This window comes from Pinus tabuliformis, chromosome 9 (assembly GCF_031772625.1).
Source record: "Pinus tabuliformis cultivar Carrire ecotype Pingquan chromosome 9, CPIR1, whole genome shotgun sequence".
In the NCBI taxonomy this organism is placed as follows: Eukaryota; Viridiplantae; Streptophyta; class Pinopsida; order Pinales; family Pinaceae; genus Pinus; species Pinus tabuliformis.
In genome coordinates this window covers 13,640,121-13,663,644 of record NC_142307.1, presented here as the reverse complement: position 1 = coordinate 13,663,644, position 23,524 = coordinate 13,640,121, and the positions used below count along the sequence as shown (strand labels likewise).

The 23,524-nt window shown below is 37.4% G+C and overlaps 1 protein-coding gene across 1 annotated transcript in view; it reads right to left on the bottom strand.

The window, feature by feature from the left end:
* The window catches only part of LOC149146882 (sodium/hydrogen exchanger 5-like), a 295,386-nt gene that overhangs the window by 248,963 nt on the left and 22,899 nt on the right, over positions 1 to 23,524 (bottom strand). Inside the window, 5 exon segments of the mRNA XM_089445932.1 lie at positions 2,521 to 2,632; positions 2,830 to 2,915; positions 3,039 to 3,063; positions 3,179 to 3,238; positions 3,398 to 3,449. Coding sequence (XP_089302058.1) covers positions 2,521 to 2,632; positions 2,830 to 2,915; positions 3,039 to 3,063; positions 3,179 to 3,238; positions 3,398 to 3,449 — 335 coding nt within the window.

The following is a 23,524-nucleotide window of genomic DNA, read 5'->3' as shown; positions in this document are numbered from 1 at the left end:
TCTGACTTCAAACTCTCTTTCGGTTCTGTTTCGGTCTGCTTGTTGCTTCATACAATTCCTCGCATTATTCAAGTTTTCTTTTAATATTTGGACGATTTTTTGGGTTTCTTCTAGTTGATTTTTAACAGCAGGTAGATTTGTCTAGACAATAGCTAGATCCTTCCATTTTGGGGGCTCATATCCATACAAAGCTTGAAATGGCGTCATTTTTGCTGACGTATGATAAGTAGAATTATACCACCATTCAGCGAGATGCAACCATTGAGCCCACTTATTTTGTTTTCCTGTAGCGTAGCAACGTAGGTAGGCCTCCAAACATTTATTGACAACCTCTGTTTGTCCATCTGTTTGAGGGTGATAAGCGGAACCCATATTTAGGTAGGTTCCTATGTGGTTGAACCACTTCATTAGCGGCAGAGTTAATAGAGGTGTTGTGCGACCGCAGTACATTTCCACAGAGGAGCAGGTGGGAGATATTCTCATTGAGCCTCCAGCGAAAGGTAAGTTTGTTAAGTACCGAGATAAGTTGGGGATAGTGGAGAATCCCTTCCAGCGAAATGTAAGTTTGATAAGTACCGAGATAAGTTGGGGAGAGTGGAGAATCCCTTCCTTGCTAAGGAGGGAGTGTTGAAGCTTGTGGTAGCCTCCAAATGTATTTTGCATATGCTTGGTGTCTTAGCATGTAGGAGATGATTTATTGCCTCTTTAAGTGCCTGCTTGATGAAGTGATTTATTTCTTTCCTAAGTCTAACTTAGTACAATAATTAAAATCATTAATTAGTGTGGACTATTAAGTCAATTTCTAAGGGTAAATAATGAAATTATTTAAATGACTTAAAAATGATCTCAACTATTGATCTCCTAGATCTTCTAGAAGAAAGATTAGGGTTAGGGATTTGGGTTTGATAAAATTATAAATGAAAGCCTAAGGGAAAGGTGAAGACACAACAACAAAAGAGAAAGGAAACTACTGCATTTTTGGGAAAGTGACTTTCTCAAAGAGGGAGAGTGATTGCTCAAGAAAGAGAGGCTCATCTAGACTGAGGCGAAAGAGGAAAATTGCAGGTTGATACGGGAGCATTTCCAAGCAGCTGAATTGTTGGAGATTCCAGGGCCGAATTGCTGAAGCGAGAAGGAGGTTAATTGTTGGAGAGGCCGATTTGCCAGGGCCAAATTTCATGAGGTGCATGGTTGAGTTATTGGTGAGAGGTGGGCCGAAATTTTCCAAGCCAAATTTCTTCAGGGGCTAATTTCAATTGGGCTGAAATTCCTAGGGCAGAATTCTTCCAATAGGGTTGAGTCACAGGTTCCAATCAGTGCATATTTCCTTGTAATTTCTCTGTGGGTCGAAGCCCTGATTTCCCTGAGATTAATTAACGAAGGAGAATTGTTGTGGGTATTTATATGTTGCAATGTGTAATTGATCTCTCTGATTTTATGTCCGCTGCGTATAAAATTTCTGTGAGTTAAAATACCAGTGATTTTATTTTTCAACAACTCGGAATTTATTTGAATAATAACATAAGTTTCTGGGAATAAATAATTGTTGCAAGAAAATAAATCTGGGCTGGTATAAGGAGATTTAACACAAAGAGACCAAAACCTATAACTTCTAGCAGATATACCGACAGGGTCAGCATGAGCAAAAGACATGCAACACGTAGGAGAGAACTGTTGCATTTTGAGAGACTTGGACACCCACACACAGAAGCTGCAGTGTAAGCGTCATTGGAAGAGAAAAGGCACACATCGGGACACCTTTAGGTGGAAGAAAGTTGCACTCAAGCAAGAAGCAACTAACAGTTCAGACACAGCTGCAGTGCAGAGGTAAACCTAGAAAAACATGAGGTTAGGCAGAGGCAGCCTAACAGTTCCGTGACAGAGTGGAAATTCCATGGGCAGCAGTTCAGATAGCAGCAATTAAATTTGTTGCTTTCTCTCCTCTCTTTGTTTTTTTTTCCGATACCCTAAAGGGGAATCAAAGTGGGTATGGTAGTCTTTTACTATAAATCATCTTCATTGGAGAGTTACCCCTTGGATTGCGAGTTCATTCCAATACTTGGCATTTCTACTTTTGGTGTAAATACATTTCATATTTTAAAAGAGAATACATCTTCAAATGTTTTGCTGCACATTTCACCAATAGTACATAAATTGTATTCTTAGGATTTTTTGCATTTTCATTACCTAACAAAGTTTTAGCTCTCGAGCCTCAAATATGTCTAGGAAAGTATTGAAAATTAGTTCCATTTAAGAAAAAATTTAACAAACAAAGATTGCAGGCTGTGGTCATCTGTATTCGTCTGTCATGAAATTCTAATTTATGAATAAAGCCTTAAAAGAATCAAAGATGCATCTAGAATCTTCTTTTTCTAAAATAAGAAATGAATTTTAAATAAAGAATAATCATATTCGGCTTCACAGATATTGAAGTTTGAATGAAATGAGTACTCACATGTAAAATGCATTAGTATCCCAAATGAAAAAAGCATTATAAGGTTTTAAAATGATTTATCATACCTGAAAGATGGCTAATATTGTCACTGGGTCTGTAGCTGAGATAAGAGCACCAAACATCATGCACTCTTGAAATGGTAGCCTAAACATCAGAAGGAATATCCCTCCTAGATAACTTTAATGAGAGACCAATGTTAGAAACAACAAATTACTTGACACATAAGATAAGAAATATTAAAAAGTAGTGTAATAAACATCAAAACTACAGCCTTTAGCATTCTCCATATGCATGCAACTCATGGGAAAAGTAAAGTCAAACTTTGTTTGAGAAATAACCAGATCCCAAGTAAGAAATTGGAGAGAGAAATATACACTAATATTCCCGTCACCATTGAAGAGATGAATGTCCCCAAAATAGCAAATGTGATTATTGCACCAAAGTTTGAAAAGAATGGTTTCTGTGGCAACAGAGGGAAAGAAAAATGAATTTCCCAGAAAAAGGCTCAGAATAGGAAACATATCCTGCATATTACTGAATACAAAATAAGGCAGTTTATCTATTAGCAAAGAGCAGAACTTACAGGTTGTAAGCTAAAACCTGACTGAGTGGAACAACAGTCAAAGAAAACTAAAGCATCCTTTAACAGAAATGAGTAAATGAGAGTAAAAGAATAAAATTATCATCTAAAACTTCAAAGTATAAGCTTCTACACAAGGATATAAGATTATTGGTGGCAGCAGAAGCAAAAAGAAAAACTCCTCGTGGAAGTTGAACCATTTCCTGCAAATTTTTCAAAATTTATATCTGTAAGTGAAAATTCCAAGCAGAAATAGAGGTTTCTATGCTTAAAGCAATGCATTGAGAAACAAACATATGTTCTTATATCAATGTACCATCAAAATATGTGAAAACCATTGGTGCCACAAATATGAAACTCACCTAATGTTCTCTTCTGTATTTGAAATGTTTGCCAACCCACCAACAATCAGACCTGCCAAAAAATATCACAAATTATTTTTTTTACTGATAATAAGCTATCAGCCTTGAACAATTAAAATTTGTTGTAATGGATGCAGAGTTAAGCAACAAGATACATTAAAACGGACTGCTTAGGAAACATGATACTTATAAATGTAATCTAAGTGCATATGTGAAAAACAACAAATTATCCCACGGGCTTCTTTTAATTGCCCATAAATTCATTCAAAAACAAGGGCTTTAGAAGCATAATCCAAGGCAAGAATCAATATTTATCTTTTAAAAACATGATCTTGCAGTACTTAGGATTGGCATTCTAAAGGTCGCACGCAGCAATAGCCACACTACACACAGTGTTCACCGCGGCATTTTCCATCACAAGCCCCGTCGTCCTTCTCTGCCCAACTGCCACACAGCCACCGTCCAGGCACTGTCTTTGTAGTTGACACTACCATAATATACAGCCACCGTCCAGGCACTGCCTTTGTAGTTGACACTACCGTAATATACAGCCACCATCGCACACAGTGAATTAATCAGACAACCAATTAAAAATTAATCTAATCGAGCTGCCGATTTATCACATTTTTTATAGTATATATTTGTGGGTCTCAGAGTCTCAGTGCAAGCAACTGGTGATTAGAATTTGGGGGAGAGATTCTAGACGTCGCAATTGCATTTTCAAAAGAGTCATAGGCTTTCCTAAATTTGTCATTTATGACATAGCCAAGCACCTGCCTCAATACATCAAGCAAGGTCGTGCCTGTTCAGTTGTAACTATTGAACCTTACCAAACTTGAATAAATTAAACCAAATGTAATTAAAAGAATAATTTTGGTATTCAAGGTTTTCATAAAGGAATAAAAATTGTGGAGTGACATCTGTTGAGAAATCTAGGGCATTAGCATTAGGGATTTCTCTTCTTCTATTAGTGACTGCTTGCGAATGCTTTTTACTTCTTTAGATTAGGATCTTCTTCACATTAGATTACTAGTGTTCTTCTTCATCAAACAGTAACCAATGCATGAACATAAATACACAAGAGACACATCATGTAGGCTATAAGCCAGGGCCAAAACCTCTCACTCTTTGAGAGGAAAACCCACACAAATTCTTCTTATAGAGATTCCAATTGACGAATACCAAGACCAAGACCCTTGACCTACTATCCACTCCAATACCAAGACACGCGTTCTCTTAATAGTCACATTCTTCTTGACTCCTCTTCCACTTCGACCTATGAGACCTCCACGCTGTCATATTACCAAGATCTTTCTTCTATGATGGCACAGATATAGCATCAATATCCTTACTGAGATTCCACCGAGATTGTGGCACTATTTCATCACTGTGTATACTGCAAACTTGTCACTCATTCACTGTGATCCGAATTACATAGCTCCTAGACTTCACACCTTACTGTAGCCTCCTCTCCAAACTGTGTTTCTATGTTTAGGGTACCAAAACTTCTTCTCCAAAACATTCATCCGAATCTCAATGATGATCCAAACTTCTTACTGTCCCTGTCTACCCGAAATCACAGAGGGACATATTCGAGCTTCATTCTGCCACTGTCCATAGAGACATACAAACTCCTGAAGTATCCGAACTGTAATCCTTCATTAGGCCACCCGAGATCCGAACTTTCCTCTGTCACTGTCACCCGAAAATCTCAGAGAAAATGTCTGAAAATCTCAGAGGAAATCGAACTTGTGAACTGTGTAAATGCGGAGATCCTAGCCACGTATTTATAGTAGTTTGTCCCATAAATAAGCCGACATGTATTCAACGAATGGATGTGTCTTTTATTTGTGAGCCGACTTGTGTTAGTTGTTCCTTCTAGAAGCCGACATGAAGAGGAGAACCGTGCTTGTCTTTTGGAGGGCTATTTGACAATCCTATAGACTAGAATACTTTTGACATATCTTCATACATGACATTGACTCTTTGACAAATCCTAAAGCTCTCAATGGGAGCCATCTAGAATAAAAATTCTTGCTCATGAAACCCATGAAGCAAGGCATTACAAAAATAATTTTATTCTCTTTATTTCATCATTTACAAAGATCATAATTACATGTCATTATGAAAACCGAACCTAGTTACATTGACAACACTCCCTCTTAACTAGGGAGGAATTCATAATGATACTTGGTCATTCTCAATCTGAAGAATTTCTCATAAGAAGAATTCGGATTTGTAACTCATTTGTATAGCATCATACCAACCAGCATTGTTATATAGCAAGGCCTTGACTAACAGCTCTATCTCTCCACAAGATCAAAGCACAACGCTGGCGAGACCAATGATTTTTAGACATACTCATCATTGTCTCTCTAGGAACATACAACACCCAGTTTCACTCAGGATATGCTCCATAAGGAATATTCTTTTCTTGGACTCCCTAGTCCCAAAAGAATATCGGTCCTCCACGACTACTCTTTCATGGGATGCCCTATCTCATCCCCTAAGAGCATCGGATGCCAAATGATTACACAATCCTCCATTTTGTCTTCCCAAGTGAAGATCAGAACAACATGTCTATCACTCCTTTTTATACTAGGAGGTTTTATTCCATTAAAGGAATGTACTCATTCCTATCACAGAGGAATGTACCTAAGCTTCCAGCTTAGGAATTTCCAAGTTTCTTCCAAGTAAGAAACTTCTTCTCAGGCTCCCTCTTAACTAGGGACATATCACAGCTCTTCATGTGGAGATCCTACAACAATCAGCTTCATGAAGAGCTCCTTTCTTTGATGTCATAAATTTCTTTTTCGTCAAGGAGTCTTCATCTTTGGGAACTTCCATATAGGGCACAAACCATCCATCACTTTATTCATGAGTTTGTCATGTCTTCAACTCATCAGAAAGTGATCCATTAGATTTTCCAACTGGCTTTGCTTTATGTCATTCTGCTTTCATGCCATAGTCTCTGAGGGACATTACATCCTTCTATATGGTCTGCTTCAAGGTCATTCACAGATCTTCCCTTTGACAGTCCTACATAAGCCCAACTAGATGTTAGTTCAAAAAATCAATGAACACTTCAAATCAGATTTATCTTTGTGATGATCTTTCACCATGACATCTTTTTGTAAGTATCAACATCTTGCATGCAGATTGACACATCTCCCACAGATGTTCAGTGTCAAGGATCTCTATCTTTTTCCGACTTCCATCAGAGTCTTCACATCCTTCCGAGAGATCTTCTAGTCAAATCTTCTTGGACTTTGGATGTTGAATGCCTTCTACAATTGTTGCATATTATCACGATCTCTTCCTATCTTTTCACACACTTCATTCCCAGGGGCTTCCAACCAAAGTTTCTCAATCGTAGTCAACCACCTCATACTTCACATGAGGACATATTATGTTGATTTCATCTAGTGTGACTCAAGCCTTCCGACATTCTTTCATAGGAGGAGATTCCTTTCCTTTGATAAATTGATCATGCTTCTCAAAATAAAAGTAGTGATCCTTGTTACCTACAACCATACAACATGACTTTATAATATTAAATACAAGCATTTATACCTTATTTACCTTTAGGTCATCTAGGCTTCTTTCAGCAGGTTCCTTGATTGAAAAGATCTTCAAGCCCTTGAGTTGCTTCATCTCTCATGTCATCATACCATTATCTCATGAACTCCACAAATTGGAGTTCCTAATGAAACACTTGCTTCCTCTCTAGATCGGTGAATCCTCCAATGAGCATTCCATCTCGCATTTCCTTATTCAACAGATGTTTCCCTTTTAAACTGATGTATGATGAGACTTGTCCTGGATGACTTCTTCCTTTGATCTTTCAATGAGGTCAACAAGAGCTATATCCTTCAAAGTTGACTATCAGACATCTTCCTGTTTCCCATGATGATGTCATGAGCTCTTGTTTCTAATGCTTCCATGATGCCACGATGCATCTTATCATTTATTATAGCCATATCGATAACATAAGATTTAGAAGCTATGTCAAGCCCCTTAAAGAGGGAGACTATCTTAAACCTAGTAGAGATCTCTTACTTTCTCTTTTCTTGGACTTCTTCTTTTCAGCTTCCTCCACTTCTTCGGTGATATAGACTTCTTCTCTTCTTCTAATATCAATCTTTTTTGTAATGTCCATAGTCTTTACATCCATAGCACTGAATCTCATCTATGTTCTTCTTTCTTTTCTAAGGACCAAAATTTTCCAAACTTCCTTTCCTTCCAGCAAATGTTTGAGTCATTAACCTTCAACACTTTTGCCCTCAACTTGTCTTCTTCTATCTTGAATAGAAATCACAAGTTGTTGAATGAGGTAACTTTCTTATCCTCGTGGATATCTATTACCTTGTTCATCAGTGAGTGCATTATAGATCAATGATGATTATCTTCTTATCCCAAATCTCGTAGTTGAGATCTTACGAAGATATCCCTTCATCCTTTGATACCTTCAATTTTGTGTAGATCAGATCTAAGTCTTGTGACCTTCTTTACCGCATCTTAAGATAATATTATGTTAAGTTCATATATACATTTCTTTGATGTCTCCAATATTGCTATATGAGGGGACCTTTCATAAGAATCCCTTTCCATGAATTCAGAGGAGACATTTTAATATGTTCAATGACTCCACCTTCTTATAGGATTATGTCTATCCTCCTTTTTCATGCAAGGAATTTCGATGACCCATCCAACTTATAGATCTCCTGGCAAACACGAAGTCATTTTACCAAATTGATTAAAGAATGAAAGATACTTACTTGACAAGTGAAGATGAAATCTTCACCTTGAACACTTTGAAGAAGATATATTAGTGCTCCCTCTTGGATGATCTTCTTCCAAATGAAAAAGCCTTTCTTCAATAGAGAAGGTTGTTCCTTTTGATGAGGATGATTTGTTGCTTCTTCGAATGAACTTCTTCAAGGACAAGGAGAGGATCCTTGCTTGCTTTATAACCTTGAAGATGATGACAATGCCTTCTAGTCTTCAAGATATTTCAACTTCTCTTATAGTGTAGATCAGAAATGCTTCTAGGGTTTCGACTTTCTCCAAGATGATGTGATCTTCATCTTTAAAGTCCTTTGAGCTATATTGCCTTGTAGACAACTTGATGAGGGTCTTTGTGGCCTTTTGATGATGCCTATAGAAACAAACATTCTTGTTGTTATTTGAATTTCTGATCGGAGAACCCACAGTAATGGAGTTTTTACACCAACGTTTCGAATCCCAAATGGGATCCATCATCTGATAAAAAGAAGAGCCAGATGGAGGGAATATATACTTATGAGGGCAGAATGATAGAGGTAAAGCACAGGTCTAATGAAACCTTTAATTTTTAATTTTTAATTTTACTTTTAATAATTTTAAAATCATATAATTATCTAGATACTAAAATAGATTTTACTTTTAATAAATTAATTTTAATTTTAATAATTTAATAATTAATAATTTTAATAATTTTAAAATCATATAATTAGAATATTCTTGTTGTTGCTTCTTCCATTTAGGCTTTGATTCTTCAATATAGATCTTGATCTTTTGCTTTGATAACCTTCAACTTGCTTTGATGTCCTTCTTGAAACTCCATCCTTGAATGTCTCTTTGATTAGATGCCCTTCCTTTGACTTCAGCACCTTAGCTCTAATACCATGTTGAGAAATCTAGGGCATTAGATTGGGATCTTCTTCACATTAAATTATTAGTGTTCTTCTTCATCAAACAATAACTAATGCATGAACATAAATACACAAGAGACACATCATGTAGGCTATAAACCAGGGCCAAAACCTCTCACTCTTTGAGACGAAAATCCGCAAAAATTCTTCTTATAGAGATTCCAATTGACGAATACCAAGGCCCTTGACCTATTAGCCACTCCAAGACCAAGACACACGTTCTCTTAACAATCACCATTCTTCTTGACTCCTCTTCCACTTCGACCTGTGAGACCTCCACGTTGTCATATTACCAAGATCTTTCTTCTATGATGGCACAGATATAACATCAATACCCTTATTGAGATTCCACTAAGATTGTGGCACTATTTCATCACTGTGTATACTACAAACTTGTCACTCATTCACTGTGATCTGAATTACATAGCTCCTAGACTTCACACCTTACTGTAGCCTCCTCTCCGAACTGTGTTTCTCTATTTAGGGTACTGAAACTTCTTCTCCAAAACAATCATCTGAATCTCAATGATGATCCAAACTTCTTATTGTCCCTGTCTACCCGAAATCACAAAGGGACATATCCAAGCCTCATTCTACGGCCTGCCACTGTCCATAGAGACATACAAACTCCTCAAGTATCCGAACAGTAATCCTTCATTAGGCCATTTGTCACTGTCACTCGAAAATCCCAAAGAAAATGTCTGAAATCTCAAAGGAAATCGAACTCGTGAACTATGTAAATGCAGAGATCCTAGCCACGTATTTATAGTAGTTTGTCTCGTAAATAAGCCGACATGTATTCAACGAATGGATGTGTCTTTTATTTGTGAGCCGACTTGTGTTAGTTGTTCCTTCTAGAAGCCGACATGAAGACGAGAATCATTCTTGTCTTTTGGAGGGCCATTTGACAATCCTATAGACTAGAATACTTTTGAGTCCTGACATATCTTCATACATGACATTGACTCTTTGACAAATCCTAAAGCTCTCAATGGGAGCCATCTAGAATAAAAACTCTTGCTCATGAAACCCATGAAGCAAGGCATTACAAAAATAATTTTATTCTCTTTATTTCATGATTTACAAAGATCATAATTACATGTCATTATGAAGACCAAACCTAGTTACATTTTACAACAATATCAATCCTAATTTTCATATTCAAGGTTTTCATAAAAGAATAAAAATTGTGGAGTGATATCAATCCTCTATAAAGTTAAGGAAGGAATATTAATTAGGATAAAGGTTAAAAAAATAAAAAAGAGAAAAGTGTTATAATAAGCAAATTGGTTGTTTGAAGTTATTTAAAATTAATTAAAATTACCAAGGGAGATTATAAAGTTAAAAAGGGGATCTATTCTAAGTAAAGAGAATGAACTTTAAAAGTGAAGCTAGTGGAAAATAGATATTATATTTTAATACTCCTAAAGTTGTAAAGGGGTATTATACTCCTTTAATATTCTTAAAGGGTATTTTTAAGTATTAAAGAAGAATATTTTTAAAGAAGCAAAATGGAGCCTAATAAGGAAATGACGGTCGGAAGATTCTCAGAAACTTCATATAACTATGCCTCAGTGCTATTTAGAATTAAAGGGTCTATTGTGCAAAAGATGTTACTATTGCTATCTCACCAACCGGAGATAAAGTTATATAAAACCTAAAATTGCAAACCAATTAGTGATTCCCGAGTCAAATATAATCGAAAAATTAGACTATTATGACAACAAAAAATATGACATAATCAATTTACAACTAGACATTGGAGATTATACATTCATATCACGATTCTCAGTTCAAACCAATGTTCCACCAAGTTTTCGGGACGAGGAGGCGGGGGAGCGGGGATACGCAAAAGCGCCTATGCAAAAGCTCCCCATCAATTTTTAGGAAACATGGAGGGGGGAGACGTCAGGGTCTTAAAAACTTATAAATATAAAATATAAATCGATGAATCATATAACTGAAACAATTTTAAAACGAAAAGCATGATCATTGATATCATTATCATATAAATTATAATCATACATGTAATTTTGTGTTAAATTATGGTATGTTCTATGCTTAGAACAATTTACTTCTTTTTCTTCTTATTAGCCATAGATTAGCAATCATATATACATTAAGTAAAATGCAGATAGAACATTAAACGATCGACAGAAAACAAGCCAAGACAAGAGAAACAAGCCAAGACAAGAGACACAAGATGTGGCGGCTAGCCAGGGACAAACCCCAATGCGGGGAAACCCTTTGATCAAATCTTCTTTTATCTTCAATAGTTTAGCAGAGAGAAATAGTACAAAATCAGAATTCTGTAATTTTATATCAGCAGCAGCAAACCCTAGATCAGTAAAGTCAAACTTGGTCAAACAACCCCGAATTGACTTCTAGTCAAATTGAAGAACTCGGTCTTCAACAACAATAAGTAGCAGCCCAAAACAGTCCTCAAAACATGGTCAAAACAGTAGTCAATATATCAGCTCCTGCAGTCAGCCCTAACCAGTCAATGCTGCCCCAAAACAGTGGTCAAACAGAGGTCAACAAGGCTGATCTGAACTGCGGCTAGCAAGAGAGAGACTCCCCACACAAATCCGCAGTCAAGGGAGCCTATACGCTGGTCAACGTAGTCCTCTAGCACCCAAAACGTGTTGTTGTACCTTCCTGCGTCCTCCTCCTTCCACGTCACAGCTTGCTGCCCTAACTGCGTCCTCCTCCTTCCACGTCACAGCTTGCTGCCCTAACTGCGTCCTCCTCCTTCCACGTCACAGCTTGCTGCCCTAACTGCATCCTCTTTCTTCTTCCCACGTGAGAGAGTCTTCTTCCTCCTATGCATACCCAAGAGACTAGGAGAGAGAAGAGATGTGGAGATGAGATGATGAGAAAATGAATCAACCTCTCTTGTATTTATATGATTCACTGGGCATGTGTGCCACACATTTAACTGTTGGCCGACATTGACAATTTGTCAAGTAAATACAAATAAATTCATATATCCATAAATACTTGTCGGAATCGGATGATCTTTAGATCAATCCTACACCTCTCGACAAGAGGAATCTAGGAAAAATATCAACTGCCATAAATGAGGTGACCCACATGGAGTTTGGCCCTAGTTGCCAATTTTAACAGTTTGTAACTGTACAATGTAACTACTAGTCTACTAACTTACTAACAATGCACAATGAAAATAAATTATAAAATTATAAATGTTTAAACTTTTAAACTTTAAACTTTAAACCATATTGATGTTCCACTTCCAACTATGAACATTGAATACTGAATATTGAAATAAAATTATAAAAGTCAAGTCTGATACATCAAGAGTCAAAATTTTTAACTTTATGGTCAAAATAACATAAGAACATATCAAAAGATAAATGAGCATAATTGCTCAAGGTAATATGTTCAACAAAGGAACATACAGAAGGCTGCTTGGCGATGCCGACAGCGTTCTGTTCAACAAAGGAGCAGACAGAAGGCTACTTGGCGATGGCAACAATGTTTAGTTCAACGAAGGAGCAAACAAAAAATGAAATGTGAAATGAACATAACGTAAACCCTTCCCGATCGGTCAACAAATATTAAAAATTACGATTTTTTTGTTTCATAAAAAAAATTGCGAATTTTTTCTAGGGAAACGACCCCTCAAGACCCCTTAAGACCCCTTTCACCTAGGAAACGACCCCAAAAATGGAGGAAATGACCCCTTTCAAGTTTCCTCGCGTACCTTGTTTTTTGGGAGCGTGAGGAAACGACCCCCTCTCGTCCCCAAGTCCCCGGAGCGCGAGGGAGCTAGGAAACTCGACCCCTAGGTGGGGGGATGAGACCCCATGGAACACTGGTTCAAACCCTATGGAGCGATCAAGGTGACATTATTTTAGGTTCACCCTGGATGGAAACCCCTAGGTTCCTTCATCTAAATACGAAAAAGAAGTTTTTGACATTTTCATACAAAAATAAAAAAATAACACTTCAAGATGTTGCATTGAAGCCAAAATTAGTAACACCAGAAGACATACAAGATATTTCAAAAATAATTTTTCAAGAAGGTAAAAAAACACTACAAAATATGCATAGTGAAATTGACAAAATCACCACTAATAGAAATGAAGAAGTCTCTTGACTTAAGGACCATAGCGAAAAATTACTAACACAAATTAAGAAGCTTAAGAAGGGAAAGAAGTTGTTAAAAGACAAGTTAGAACATTGTATTCAAGAGGAAGTACCGAAGTCACCAATTGTAACAACTCTAGTTGAAAATAAAGGAACGAATATCGAACCAGTTAATACCACAACTCAAGAAGAGGATAAATCAATTGAAGGAAAAACACACTCACATGTTGTAATTCAGATGATGAAAATTCCAAACAAAGATTTTGTACCTAACTCAACAACCGCAGTACCAAAAGAAAATCAAAAAATTGCCACACCCCTACTAAAAAAAAGTCAAACCAAAAGAATTCCCTATCGACATCTGAATCACGAGAATAGACAACTCAATCAAGCTATGTAATTGTATCATTCAAAACAGAAACAACAAACTGATGTTCCGAAGAATATTGAAGTAAGCTCAATTCAATCCTATGATGACAATTCGTTACAAATTTCCAGTAACCGAAAGGTTCCACAAAATATTAATTTAGGATGATCAGATCCTTCCTCCATGCAACAATTTTATATATTACTCCAAGGATCTGTTGAAGCCTCAGATTTCTGTTGCTCCAACATGGGAGATAACCACCCGGTCCGGACCTTAGAAAGCAACTCCTTTTTTGTTTGGTATGGTGGCTCCAACTGGGGATGATGGGACCAGTTTCGCAATGTGGGTTTGAAAATGACGACGGGTGGTTTTCAAGTGATTGCAATAAGAATAATGATAACTAAATGACCTATTCTGACATGCAAATCTCTAATTAACTTAATCTAATATAAACCCGAGGTATTTTGTGTGATATGCGATCTGAAAAAGATATATGTTTGGTACGTGGTAATAAAGATCATTCACGTGTTAAACAGAGATGATAACATGTAAAGATAATTTCTTTGACTAAATAGTTAGTCAAAGAAATGTGGAAATTATATTGCATATATTTAATGATCATATAGGAAATTTAAATGCTTTCAGCTAAGTATTATACAATAGTGCAATTAACACATAGCAGAAAGAACATACTCCCTATATAATTCATGAAACGAAATGTTATCACTAATTAGTAAAACAGAACTGATCATACAAGATAAAAGTACCATATGTGAGGTTCTGCTCATTTGACTAGTGACATAGATCAGCTCCTTTCTTCAATCAAATTATTCTCCAATCATACAGAATTGCATCAACAATAGACAGTAATTTGATATTCAAAAGCAATGACCATGTTCCATAATTTTATCAAAGCATCTACAAACTTACAAAAGTGCAATCTTTGCAAATGTTTTTTTATAAAATCCTGGACCCTTCTCTAAATGCATGAAAAGGGTATAAATACTATCTAACTAAAGTTTAAAAATAGATTATACAAAATATCTTAGGAGGTTTCAAACAACCTTCCTCTTAACTAGTAACTGACTCTAAAAATAAAATCAATTTGATGACTCGAGGTTATGAAAATGTCTTGCTGTCTGCCAGCTTTTCCTTGAGGTCACATATGTCAGACATTGGTTTTACTTGAGGAGGTGCTCTGAATTACGTTCTGACCTGTCCTACAAAGATGGCATCTGTAAGAGGTGGCAGCATTCTTTGCGTTGAATTGAGTGAACAATTCAATGTCATAATTTGGCTGTGAGGTTTGACAAGAAATTGCCAATATGCCTCCTAGTCAGTCTTTGATAATTTCGTGATTGCCTCTCTTTGGATTTTCATCTTTGCTTTCCAGTTTTTATCCAAGTCTTTCAAATCTGGCAGTGACTTTGGATCACCTTCTTTTATCAAGTTGGTGGTGTGCAAGGTATGATTGACTGCCTTTATTATATTCTTTGCCACTCTTGTTGCTCTTACTACTGCCAATTCTGCCTACTTAGTCCGCGCATCCCAATCTGTGAATAATATGTCTTTGTGTGTTACTTCAATCTCTAGCATATTAGCGCGTCTTCCTTCTTCAGATTCTTGTCATTCAATATAGTCAGATATCTTAGTATTTAAGTCATTAAACTCAGTTCTCTGACAGAATGGAGTTTACCTCCAACGCCTCTTTGATGAACTCATCAATAGTGGGGACATTTTTATATTTCGCCATAGTCTCTTGCAACTCTTGAATTTGCATATTCTTTGCTGAGATATCTGCTTCGTGGATTATACTTCCATACTTTGCTGCAATTGGACTATTTGTTCTGTGGCTTGCTTGTTCACATTCGTTTTCTCGATTTCCAGTTGTTGTTCAAGTTGTGCTATCCTTTCTTCTCTTTCTCTTAACAAAACAAATACTTCAGTGGCCTTATCAATGGTGGCAGTAGCATATTGATGTAGGACCATGTGACTTGGAGGGAAAAATCTTCAAACTTATTGCAAAAATCGAAAAAAAATCTACAGACAAAGGAGTGGGGTACTTTAGCCATCAATTTCCATGCTTTTCTAGTTTAAGATAAGGATAGAATTAAGAATAAAATCATGTTGTAATAATCGCTTATGGATAAGCAATAATAAGCCTTATGGATAGTTGCTTTAATCGCTTTACTGTAATTGGCATGCTTTTGTAAGAGATAAAGATTGGGTAAGCTTTATCTAATTATGTTTTAAAAGGAAATAATGGGACGCTCAGAAGAGGTCGATCCCGGATGCATTATGACTTTCGAAGAACTCTCTCTATGCATTTGAATTGACAGTTCTCTGTTAGCTACTATTTGCATGTGTGTTTGGTGGTGATTCTTTTCTTCTAAACCTTGTTAATGGTGATTCGGCATTGTTTCCCTATTAATACTTGATTTAAGCTTGTTGATACGGTTTTTCCCTTATATCGACACACCTGTTTTCCTTATAAGCATTGTTGAATTCCGCAAGCGAAAACTGTGTTTTACACAGGAAATTCGTGAAATTAGTTAGCTGTATGAAGTTTCGGACCTGATATTTTATTAAGTCTGGTTCATACTCGTATCGGGTCCAAACCATTATTGCATCGCAGAACCACAAGTGGAGTGGAAGGACCTTTGGAACGGCCGAAGTCTGAAACTTCAATAGCTCGAAACTGAAACGCTATAAAACAAGGTGAATAAGGTGTCGGGTCCGCGAAGTTGATCGCATCGCAAGATCAGAGCATGAGGAGCCTAGCATTGGGAGCATTGGAGTCGCGATTGCGGTCTCCAATAACACTACGTTTTATCGCGTTGGAGAAGGGAACATTGGAAGGGCCGATGATTACCGCCAATAGTGTTAATTGTGTTAAATGCATTTCTTGATATAAAAGCGTCGATAGTGTATTTCCGTTCCTTTGGAACGAGAAAGCCCTCCGCCTGTGTGTTTTTCATTTAACACGCAGTTTCCTCATTTAAAAGCAACGCTAGTATATTTTTATAATTCCTAGGGAATTATGGTCCGAAAGGAGGAAAATAGGCCTATGATATGATTTGTGCGATAACAAGGGTTGGGGTGATTAGAGGAAAAACTCATGAAGCAGTCAGGCTAATAATAGATGACTGATACACCTGTTGAAACAGAAGGAGAAATTCAGCTAGAGTTAGAAGAAATTATTTCAGGTTTCAACCGCTTGTCTATATCACCTGCACCCAGACCACCATTAGTGGTATCAGAGCAACCAGTTGACACTGAATTGAATCTCAGAAGCAGGAGAAGAAAAGTTAATATGGCTTTCAGAGTTGGAAGAGGACGAGGACATGGTGGAAGAAGACGGTCTGCTGCAAATGTTGAAGTAATGGAAGCTGTGCAACAAATGCAAGCTAGATTGGATGCATTAATAACAAGAAGAAATATAGATGATGGAGATGTTAGTGAGCCTGAGGTTGAAGCTGTAGAGGAGGAAACTGTAGCAGTTACTCTTGAGATGAGATTCTTCCAGTCAGTGTTGAGATCCACAGCTAGGCCAAAGACTGAGGTTTCAATATATGAAGGAGGACTGAATCCAGAAGAATTAATAGACTAGATTAATGGCATGGAGAAATTCTTCGACTATGTAGTATGAAGAAACATAAAATGAGAAGAAAGTAAAGTTTGTTGTCACCAAGTTAAAAGGTCATGCAGCGCTTTGGTGGGATGGTGTGCAGGCAGAAAGAAAGAGACTTGGCAAGCAACCTATCAAGAATTGGAGCAGGATGGTAGCAAAGCTAAGAGGTAAGTTTCTACCAAGTAATTATCAGCAAACTTTGTTCAGACAGATGCAAAATCTTAGACAGAGATCTATGACAGTGAAAGAATACACAGAGGAATTCTATAAGGTAAGCATAAGAGCTGGAGAAACTCAGGATACAGATGAGAAGGTGGCTAGATATGTGAATGGTCTTAGGATGGACATTCAAGATGAGATAAGTATATTGTCTCCTAAAACAGTAGAAGAAGCTTATCAGGTGGCACTGAAAGCTGAAGAAAAACTCGTGAGGAAGCAGTCTGCCAGAGGGAGAGGTACTTTCCGAGGAAGGGGAAGTCAAGGTGGTAGAGGAAGATCTACAGCACCTAAAGATGGAGCTAGCAACAACTCAACCCAACATGCACCCATAGGAGGTGATGCAAGACGTAGAGGGAGTTTTTCTAGAGGAAGAGGAAGAGGAAGAGAAATAAGATGTTACAGATGTAACACGCTGGGACACAGAGCTTTTGAGTGCCCAGCGAATGCAGGAACAAGCCAGAGGAATGCAATTGTTGCTCCAGTTGAGGGAGAAGAACCAGCAGCAGCAGTGGCAGAAGAAGAAAATATACCAGAGAGAGAGGAATCTTTGGTAGTTAATAAAGTCTTGCTCAAGCTAGCAAAGGAGATAGCTAAACCATCACAAAGAAAGACCTTGTTCAAAACAGTGTGTAAGGTTCAAGGGAAATGTTGTCAGATGATCATTGATAGTGGAAGCACTGATAATTTGGTCTCTACAGAAGTGGTAGAGAAATTGAAGCTGAAGACAATGAAACATCTAACACTTTATAAGGTGTCATGGTTACAAAAGAGACATCAACTATTAGTGAATGAAAAGTGTGAAGTGGAGTTTCAGTTGGGCAAGTATAAAGATAAAATTGTATGTGATGTGATGTCAATGGATGTGTGTCACATATTGCTTGGAAGACCTTGGCAATATGACAGAGGAGCTATGCATGATGGGAAAAGAAACACCTACAAGTTTAGAAAGGATGGTGTTAATCATATGTTGCTGCCTCTGCAAGAAGAAGATGCATCAGGAAAGAAGACTGATCCAAAAACTCTGTTACTAGGAGGAAAGGAATACTTGAAGCAGATTGAAGAGAATGAGGTAAATTTTGCTATAATTTGCAAGCCCAAGGTAATAATGACTTTTACTACAGTTTTTTATTTACCCATTGAAATTCAAAAAATGTTGGAGAACTATTGTGATATTATTGTTGATGATTTGCCTAATGACTTACCACCCATTAGAAGAATTAGCCCTCATATAGATTTGATCCCTGGAGCAAGTCTACCTAACAAAGCAGCTTACAGAATGACTCCTACAGAAAATGAAGAGGTTAGGAAGCAGGTGCAAGAATTGCTTGACAAAGGGTTGATCAAAGAAAGCTTGAGTCCTTGTGCAGTACCAACAGTGTTGAGTCCAAAGAAAGATGGAGGTTGGAGAATGTGTACAAATTCAAGAGCCATCAATAAAATCACAATCAGGTACAGATTTCCTTTACCTAGAATTGAAGATTTAATGGATTGCTTGAGTGGAGCAAAGTATTTTTCAAAACTAGATCTTAAAAGTGGGTATCATCAGATAAGGATAAGAGAAGGGGATGAATGGAAAACTGTCTTTAAGACAAATAAGGGATTGTATGAGTGAAGAGTAATGCCTTTTGGGTTGTCAAATGCACCAAGTACGTTTATGAGACTCATGAATGAAGTTCTTAAAGAGTTTATTGGTAAATTTGTAATAGTATATCTGGACGATATATTAGTTTACAGCAGGTCTAAGGAGGAGCACATGAGACATCTGAATTATGTCTTACAAAGGCTACAGCAAGAGAAATTATTGCTGAATTTGAAGAAGTGTTCATTCATGAAAGAGGAGCTAGTGTACTTGGGTTTTGTTATTTCTGCTGAAGGGCTGAAGATGGATCCAGAGAAGATCAAGGCAATCATGGAGTGGCCTTCACCTAAAAGTGTTTTTGAGGTAAGAAGTTTTCATGGTCTTGCTAGCTTTTATAGAAAATTCATCAAGAATTTTAGTAAGATCAATGCACCTATTATTGAGACCATAAAGAAAGATAAACAACCATTTAGATGGACCGCTGAAGCGGAAAGAAATTTTCAGCTGTTAAAGAAGATGATCACTAAAAAGCCTATTTTGATTCTACCTGATTTTAGTAAGCCTTTCCAAGTGAAGTGTGACGCCAGCGGAGAAGCTTTTAGAGGTGTATTAAGTCAGGAAGACAGACCTATAGCTTATTTTAGTGAAAAACTAAATGATTCAAAAAAGAAGTATTCTTCTTATGATAAGGAGTTCTACGTAGTTTTACAGTCATTAAAGAAATGGAGGCATTATCTAATGTCAAAGGAATTCATCCTTTACTCAGATAACCATGCACTACAGTATATTATGCAGCAGCCAAAGCTTAGCTAGAAACATGCTAAATGGGTAGAGTATCTTCAAGGTTTCCATTTTGTTTTGAAACATATAAATGGCCAATCATATAAAGTTGCAGATGCCTTAAGTAGGAGAAATATATTATTGCAAGAGAGTCAAATTCAAGTGCTAGGATTTGAATTTATTAAAGAATTATATGAGACAAATTCAAATTTTAAAGAGGCATTTGAAACTTGTAAAAATCTTGTTTTGTTGGATAGGAGTAAATGGTTGGATTATTTCTTACAAGATGGATTGTTGTTTAAAAGAAATCAGCTGTGCATACCAAACTGTTCTATGAGAGAGAACTTAATTAAAGAAAAACATAGTGGAGGACTTGCAGGACATTTTGGCATAGAGAAGACCTTTGAACAATTGAACAGAGTTTATTTCTGGCCAAAAATGAGATATGATGTGGAAAAGTATGTGAAAACTTGTAAAATATGTCAATATGCAAAGGGAAGAAGCCAAAACACAGGTTTGTATGTACCATTACCAATTCCAGATAGGCCTTGGGATATGGTAAGTATGGATTTTGTTTTGGGCTTAACAAAGACTCAAAGAAGTAATGATTCAATTTTTGTTGTAGTGGACAAATTTTCACAAATGGCACACTTTATTCCATGTTATAAAACTAGTGATGCTTCTCACATTGCTAATTTGTTTTTTAAGGAGGTTGTAAGATTGCATGGGTTGCCTAAGAGTATTGTCTCAAATAGGGATTCCAAATTTGTTGGACATTATGGAAAAAGCTGGAAACTAAACTAAGTTTCAGCTCTGCCTATCATCCACAAACTGGTGGACAGACTAAAGTTGTGAACAGGAGTTTGGGCAATCTTTTAAGGAGTCTTAGTGCAGAACATCCAAAGCAATGAGATCAAGTGTTAGCACAAGCTGAATATGCATATAATGACTCACCTAACAGGAGTACAAGACAGAGTCCATTCCATATTGTTTATGGAATGCATCCACGAGGAATATCTGAGTTGAGAAACTTGGGAAAAGAAGAGATGAGAAGTGCAGAGAGAGAAGATTTTGCTTCAGAAATGCAAGCAATACATGAACAAGTGAAACAACAGCTGCATGATAGTAACATCAAGTACAAGACCAAAGCAGACATTGTTGAGTTGTGTTATATTCTTTCCACGTAGTTAACAAGGGGTTTGAAGGGCACCCGTAACCCCACTTTTGTGCATAATTTTCGCATATGTTTTTTGGATGCGATGGTTTTCGGTCCATGGTATTGGATGCTTCGGCATGTATAAATATGTATTGTAACATTGAAAGGAACATAATGAAAAAATCAAGCTGGTAGTCCTAGTTTTGGGATCCAGTGGGAAAATCTCTGTGTATATGTTTTTTATGTGTTATGCTCTCGCATTTTTTATTTTTCTATGTTTTAGAATTCGTATGCATGTAATTCCTGGACAGGGTTAAAACCTACATTTGGAATCAGAGCTGTTTTTGGCTTCAAGGGGACGCCTTTGTTGCTGAGGGGTTTCGCTCCGACCTGTGGTAGACCCTGTTCAGTAGGAGATCTGCGAGATCGATTCCGGTGGTGAAAGAAGATGGCGAGTGGTGGAAAGATAGAGATCGAGAAATTTAATGGTCAAAGTTTTGAGTTGTGGAAATTCAAAATGGAGGATCTGTTGGTGGATAAAAATCAGTGGATCGCGGTAGATCCAGGTACTAAACCAACGGGAGTGACCGATAAAGAATGGAAGAAGTTGGATCGGAAGGCAAAGAGCACAATACGATTATGTGTCTCAGATTCAGTATTGCTGAATGTATCAAGGGAAGCTACGGCGAAGGCTTTGTGGGACAAGTTAGGGACTTTGTACCAATCTAAGTCTCTAGTGAATAAACTGTTCCTACGGAAAAAGTTGTATAACCTGAGAATGAAAGATGGAGACTCGGTGACAGAGCATCTGAATGCATTTAATACTGTGGTAAGTCAGTTAACATCTGTTGATATTAAAATTTCAGATGAAGATAAGTGCATCAGTTTGTTGTGTTCTCTACCAGATTCGTGGGATAGTCTGGTTATTGCAATAGGTAGCAATGCAACTGCCTTACAGTTTGATGAAATAGTCTCATCCTTGCTGACGGAAGAGATGAGACAGGAAAATATGGAGAGCCAAAATGGTGATGCCTTGTCTATACGAGGACGGTCCCAGAACAGAAACAAAAATAAGTCATCGAGTGGGAGATCTAAATCTAGAGGGAGATCTAAATCTCCAGGAAAACCTGTAAAATGGTGTGCTGGAAATGCGGAAAGGAAGGGCGCTACAAAAGGAACTGTAAATCTAAAGCTCCTGATAAAATAAAGGGATCTGATGATGCTCCTTCTGCAGAAGCGAAAACCACCTCAGATGAAGGTGGGGATGTGTACTTGGCTTCTTCAAGTACACATGTAGATCATGAGGCATGGTTGATTGACTCAGGTGCATCCTTTCATTTCACTCCCCATAGAGAGTGGTTCTACGAGTATAAGAAATACGATGGTGGTGATGTCTTCTTAGGGGATGATAGGAAGGCTAGAATCATTGGTTGCAGAAAAGTAAAGTTGAAGTTGCAAGGTGGAAGGGTTAGAACACTTTCGAGTGTTCTGCATATTCCTACATTGGCCAGAAATCTTATTTCTGTAAGCAAGTTGGATGGTGCGGGTGTAAAAACAGTGTTCGAGAAGGATACCTGCAAAATGGTTCGGGGAGCATTGGTATTGATGCGGGGAGTTTGAATTGGAACTCTGTACAAGCTGCAAGGTAGCACTGTTATTGATGGGTGCAACAGTTCTGTGGTTCCTAAAAGTGGAACAGAAAATCTAGTGGTCTCTGGAGAGAAGACTATGTTGTGGCATCAAAGGCTTGGACATATTGGAGAGAAGGGTCTTTGAATACTTCATGGTAAAGGCATGGTAGAAGGTATGAGTAATAGCTCTCTGGATTTTGATTTCTGTGAAAATTGTGTATATGGGAAGCAGAATCGGGTGAGTTTCCCCTCTAGTAGTAAGAGGGCGAAACAGATATTAGAGCTTGTGCACAGTGATGTGTTTGGACCTGTGAAGGTTCCATCACTGGGTAAGTCTGTGTACTATGTATCATTTATAGATGACTTCTCAAGGAATACATGGATATATTTCCTTAAAAAGAAATCTGAAGTCTTTGACAGGTTTAAAGAATTCAAGGCTCTAGTGGAAAACCAGAGAGAGAAGAAGATAAAGGTGCTAAGGACAGATAATGGTGGAGAGTTTTGCAGCAAAGAATTTGAAGAATTTTGTAAGAAGTGTGGTATAGCACGACAAAAGAATACACCATATACACCTCAGCAAAATGGAGTTGCAGAAAGAATGAATAAGACGTTGATGGAAAAAGCAAGAAGCATGCTCAGTGGTGCCGGTTTAGGACAGGAATTCTAGGCAGAGGCGGTGGATACTGCATGTTACCTGGTCAACAGGTCACCTTCATCAGCGTTGGAGGATACGACTCCACAAGAGGTATGGACTGGTAAGAAACCTTCTCTTTCACATCTGAAGGTATTTGGATGTGATGCATATGTATATGTTCCAAAGGAGAAACAAACCAAGTTGGATAGTAAATCTGAGAAGTCCATCTTTATTGGGTATAAGGATGGTTTAAAGGGTTATAAGCTTTGAAACCGAATAACAAGGAAGGTTGTGTACAGCCGATATGTGGTGTTCAGAGAGGTGAAA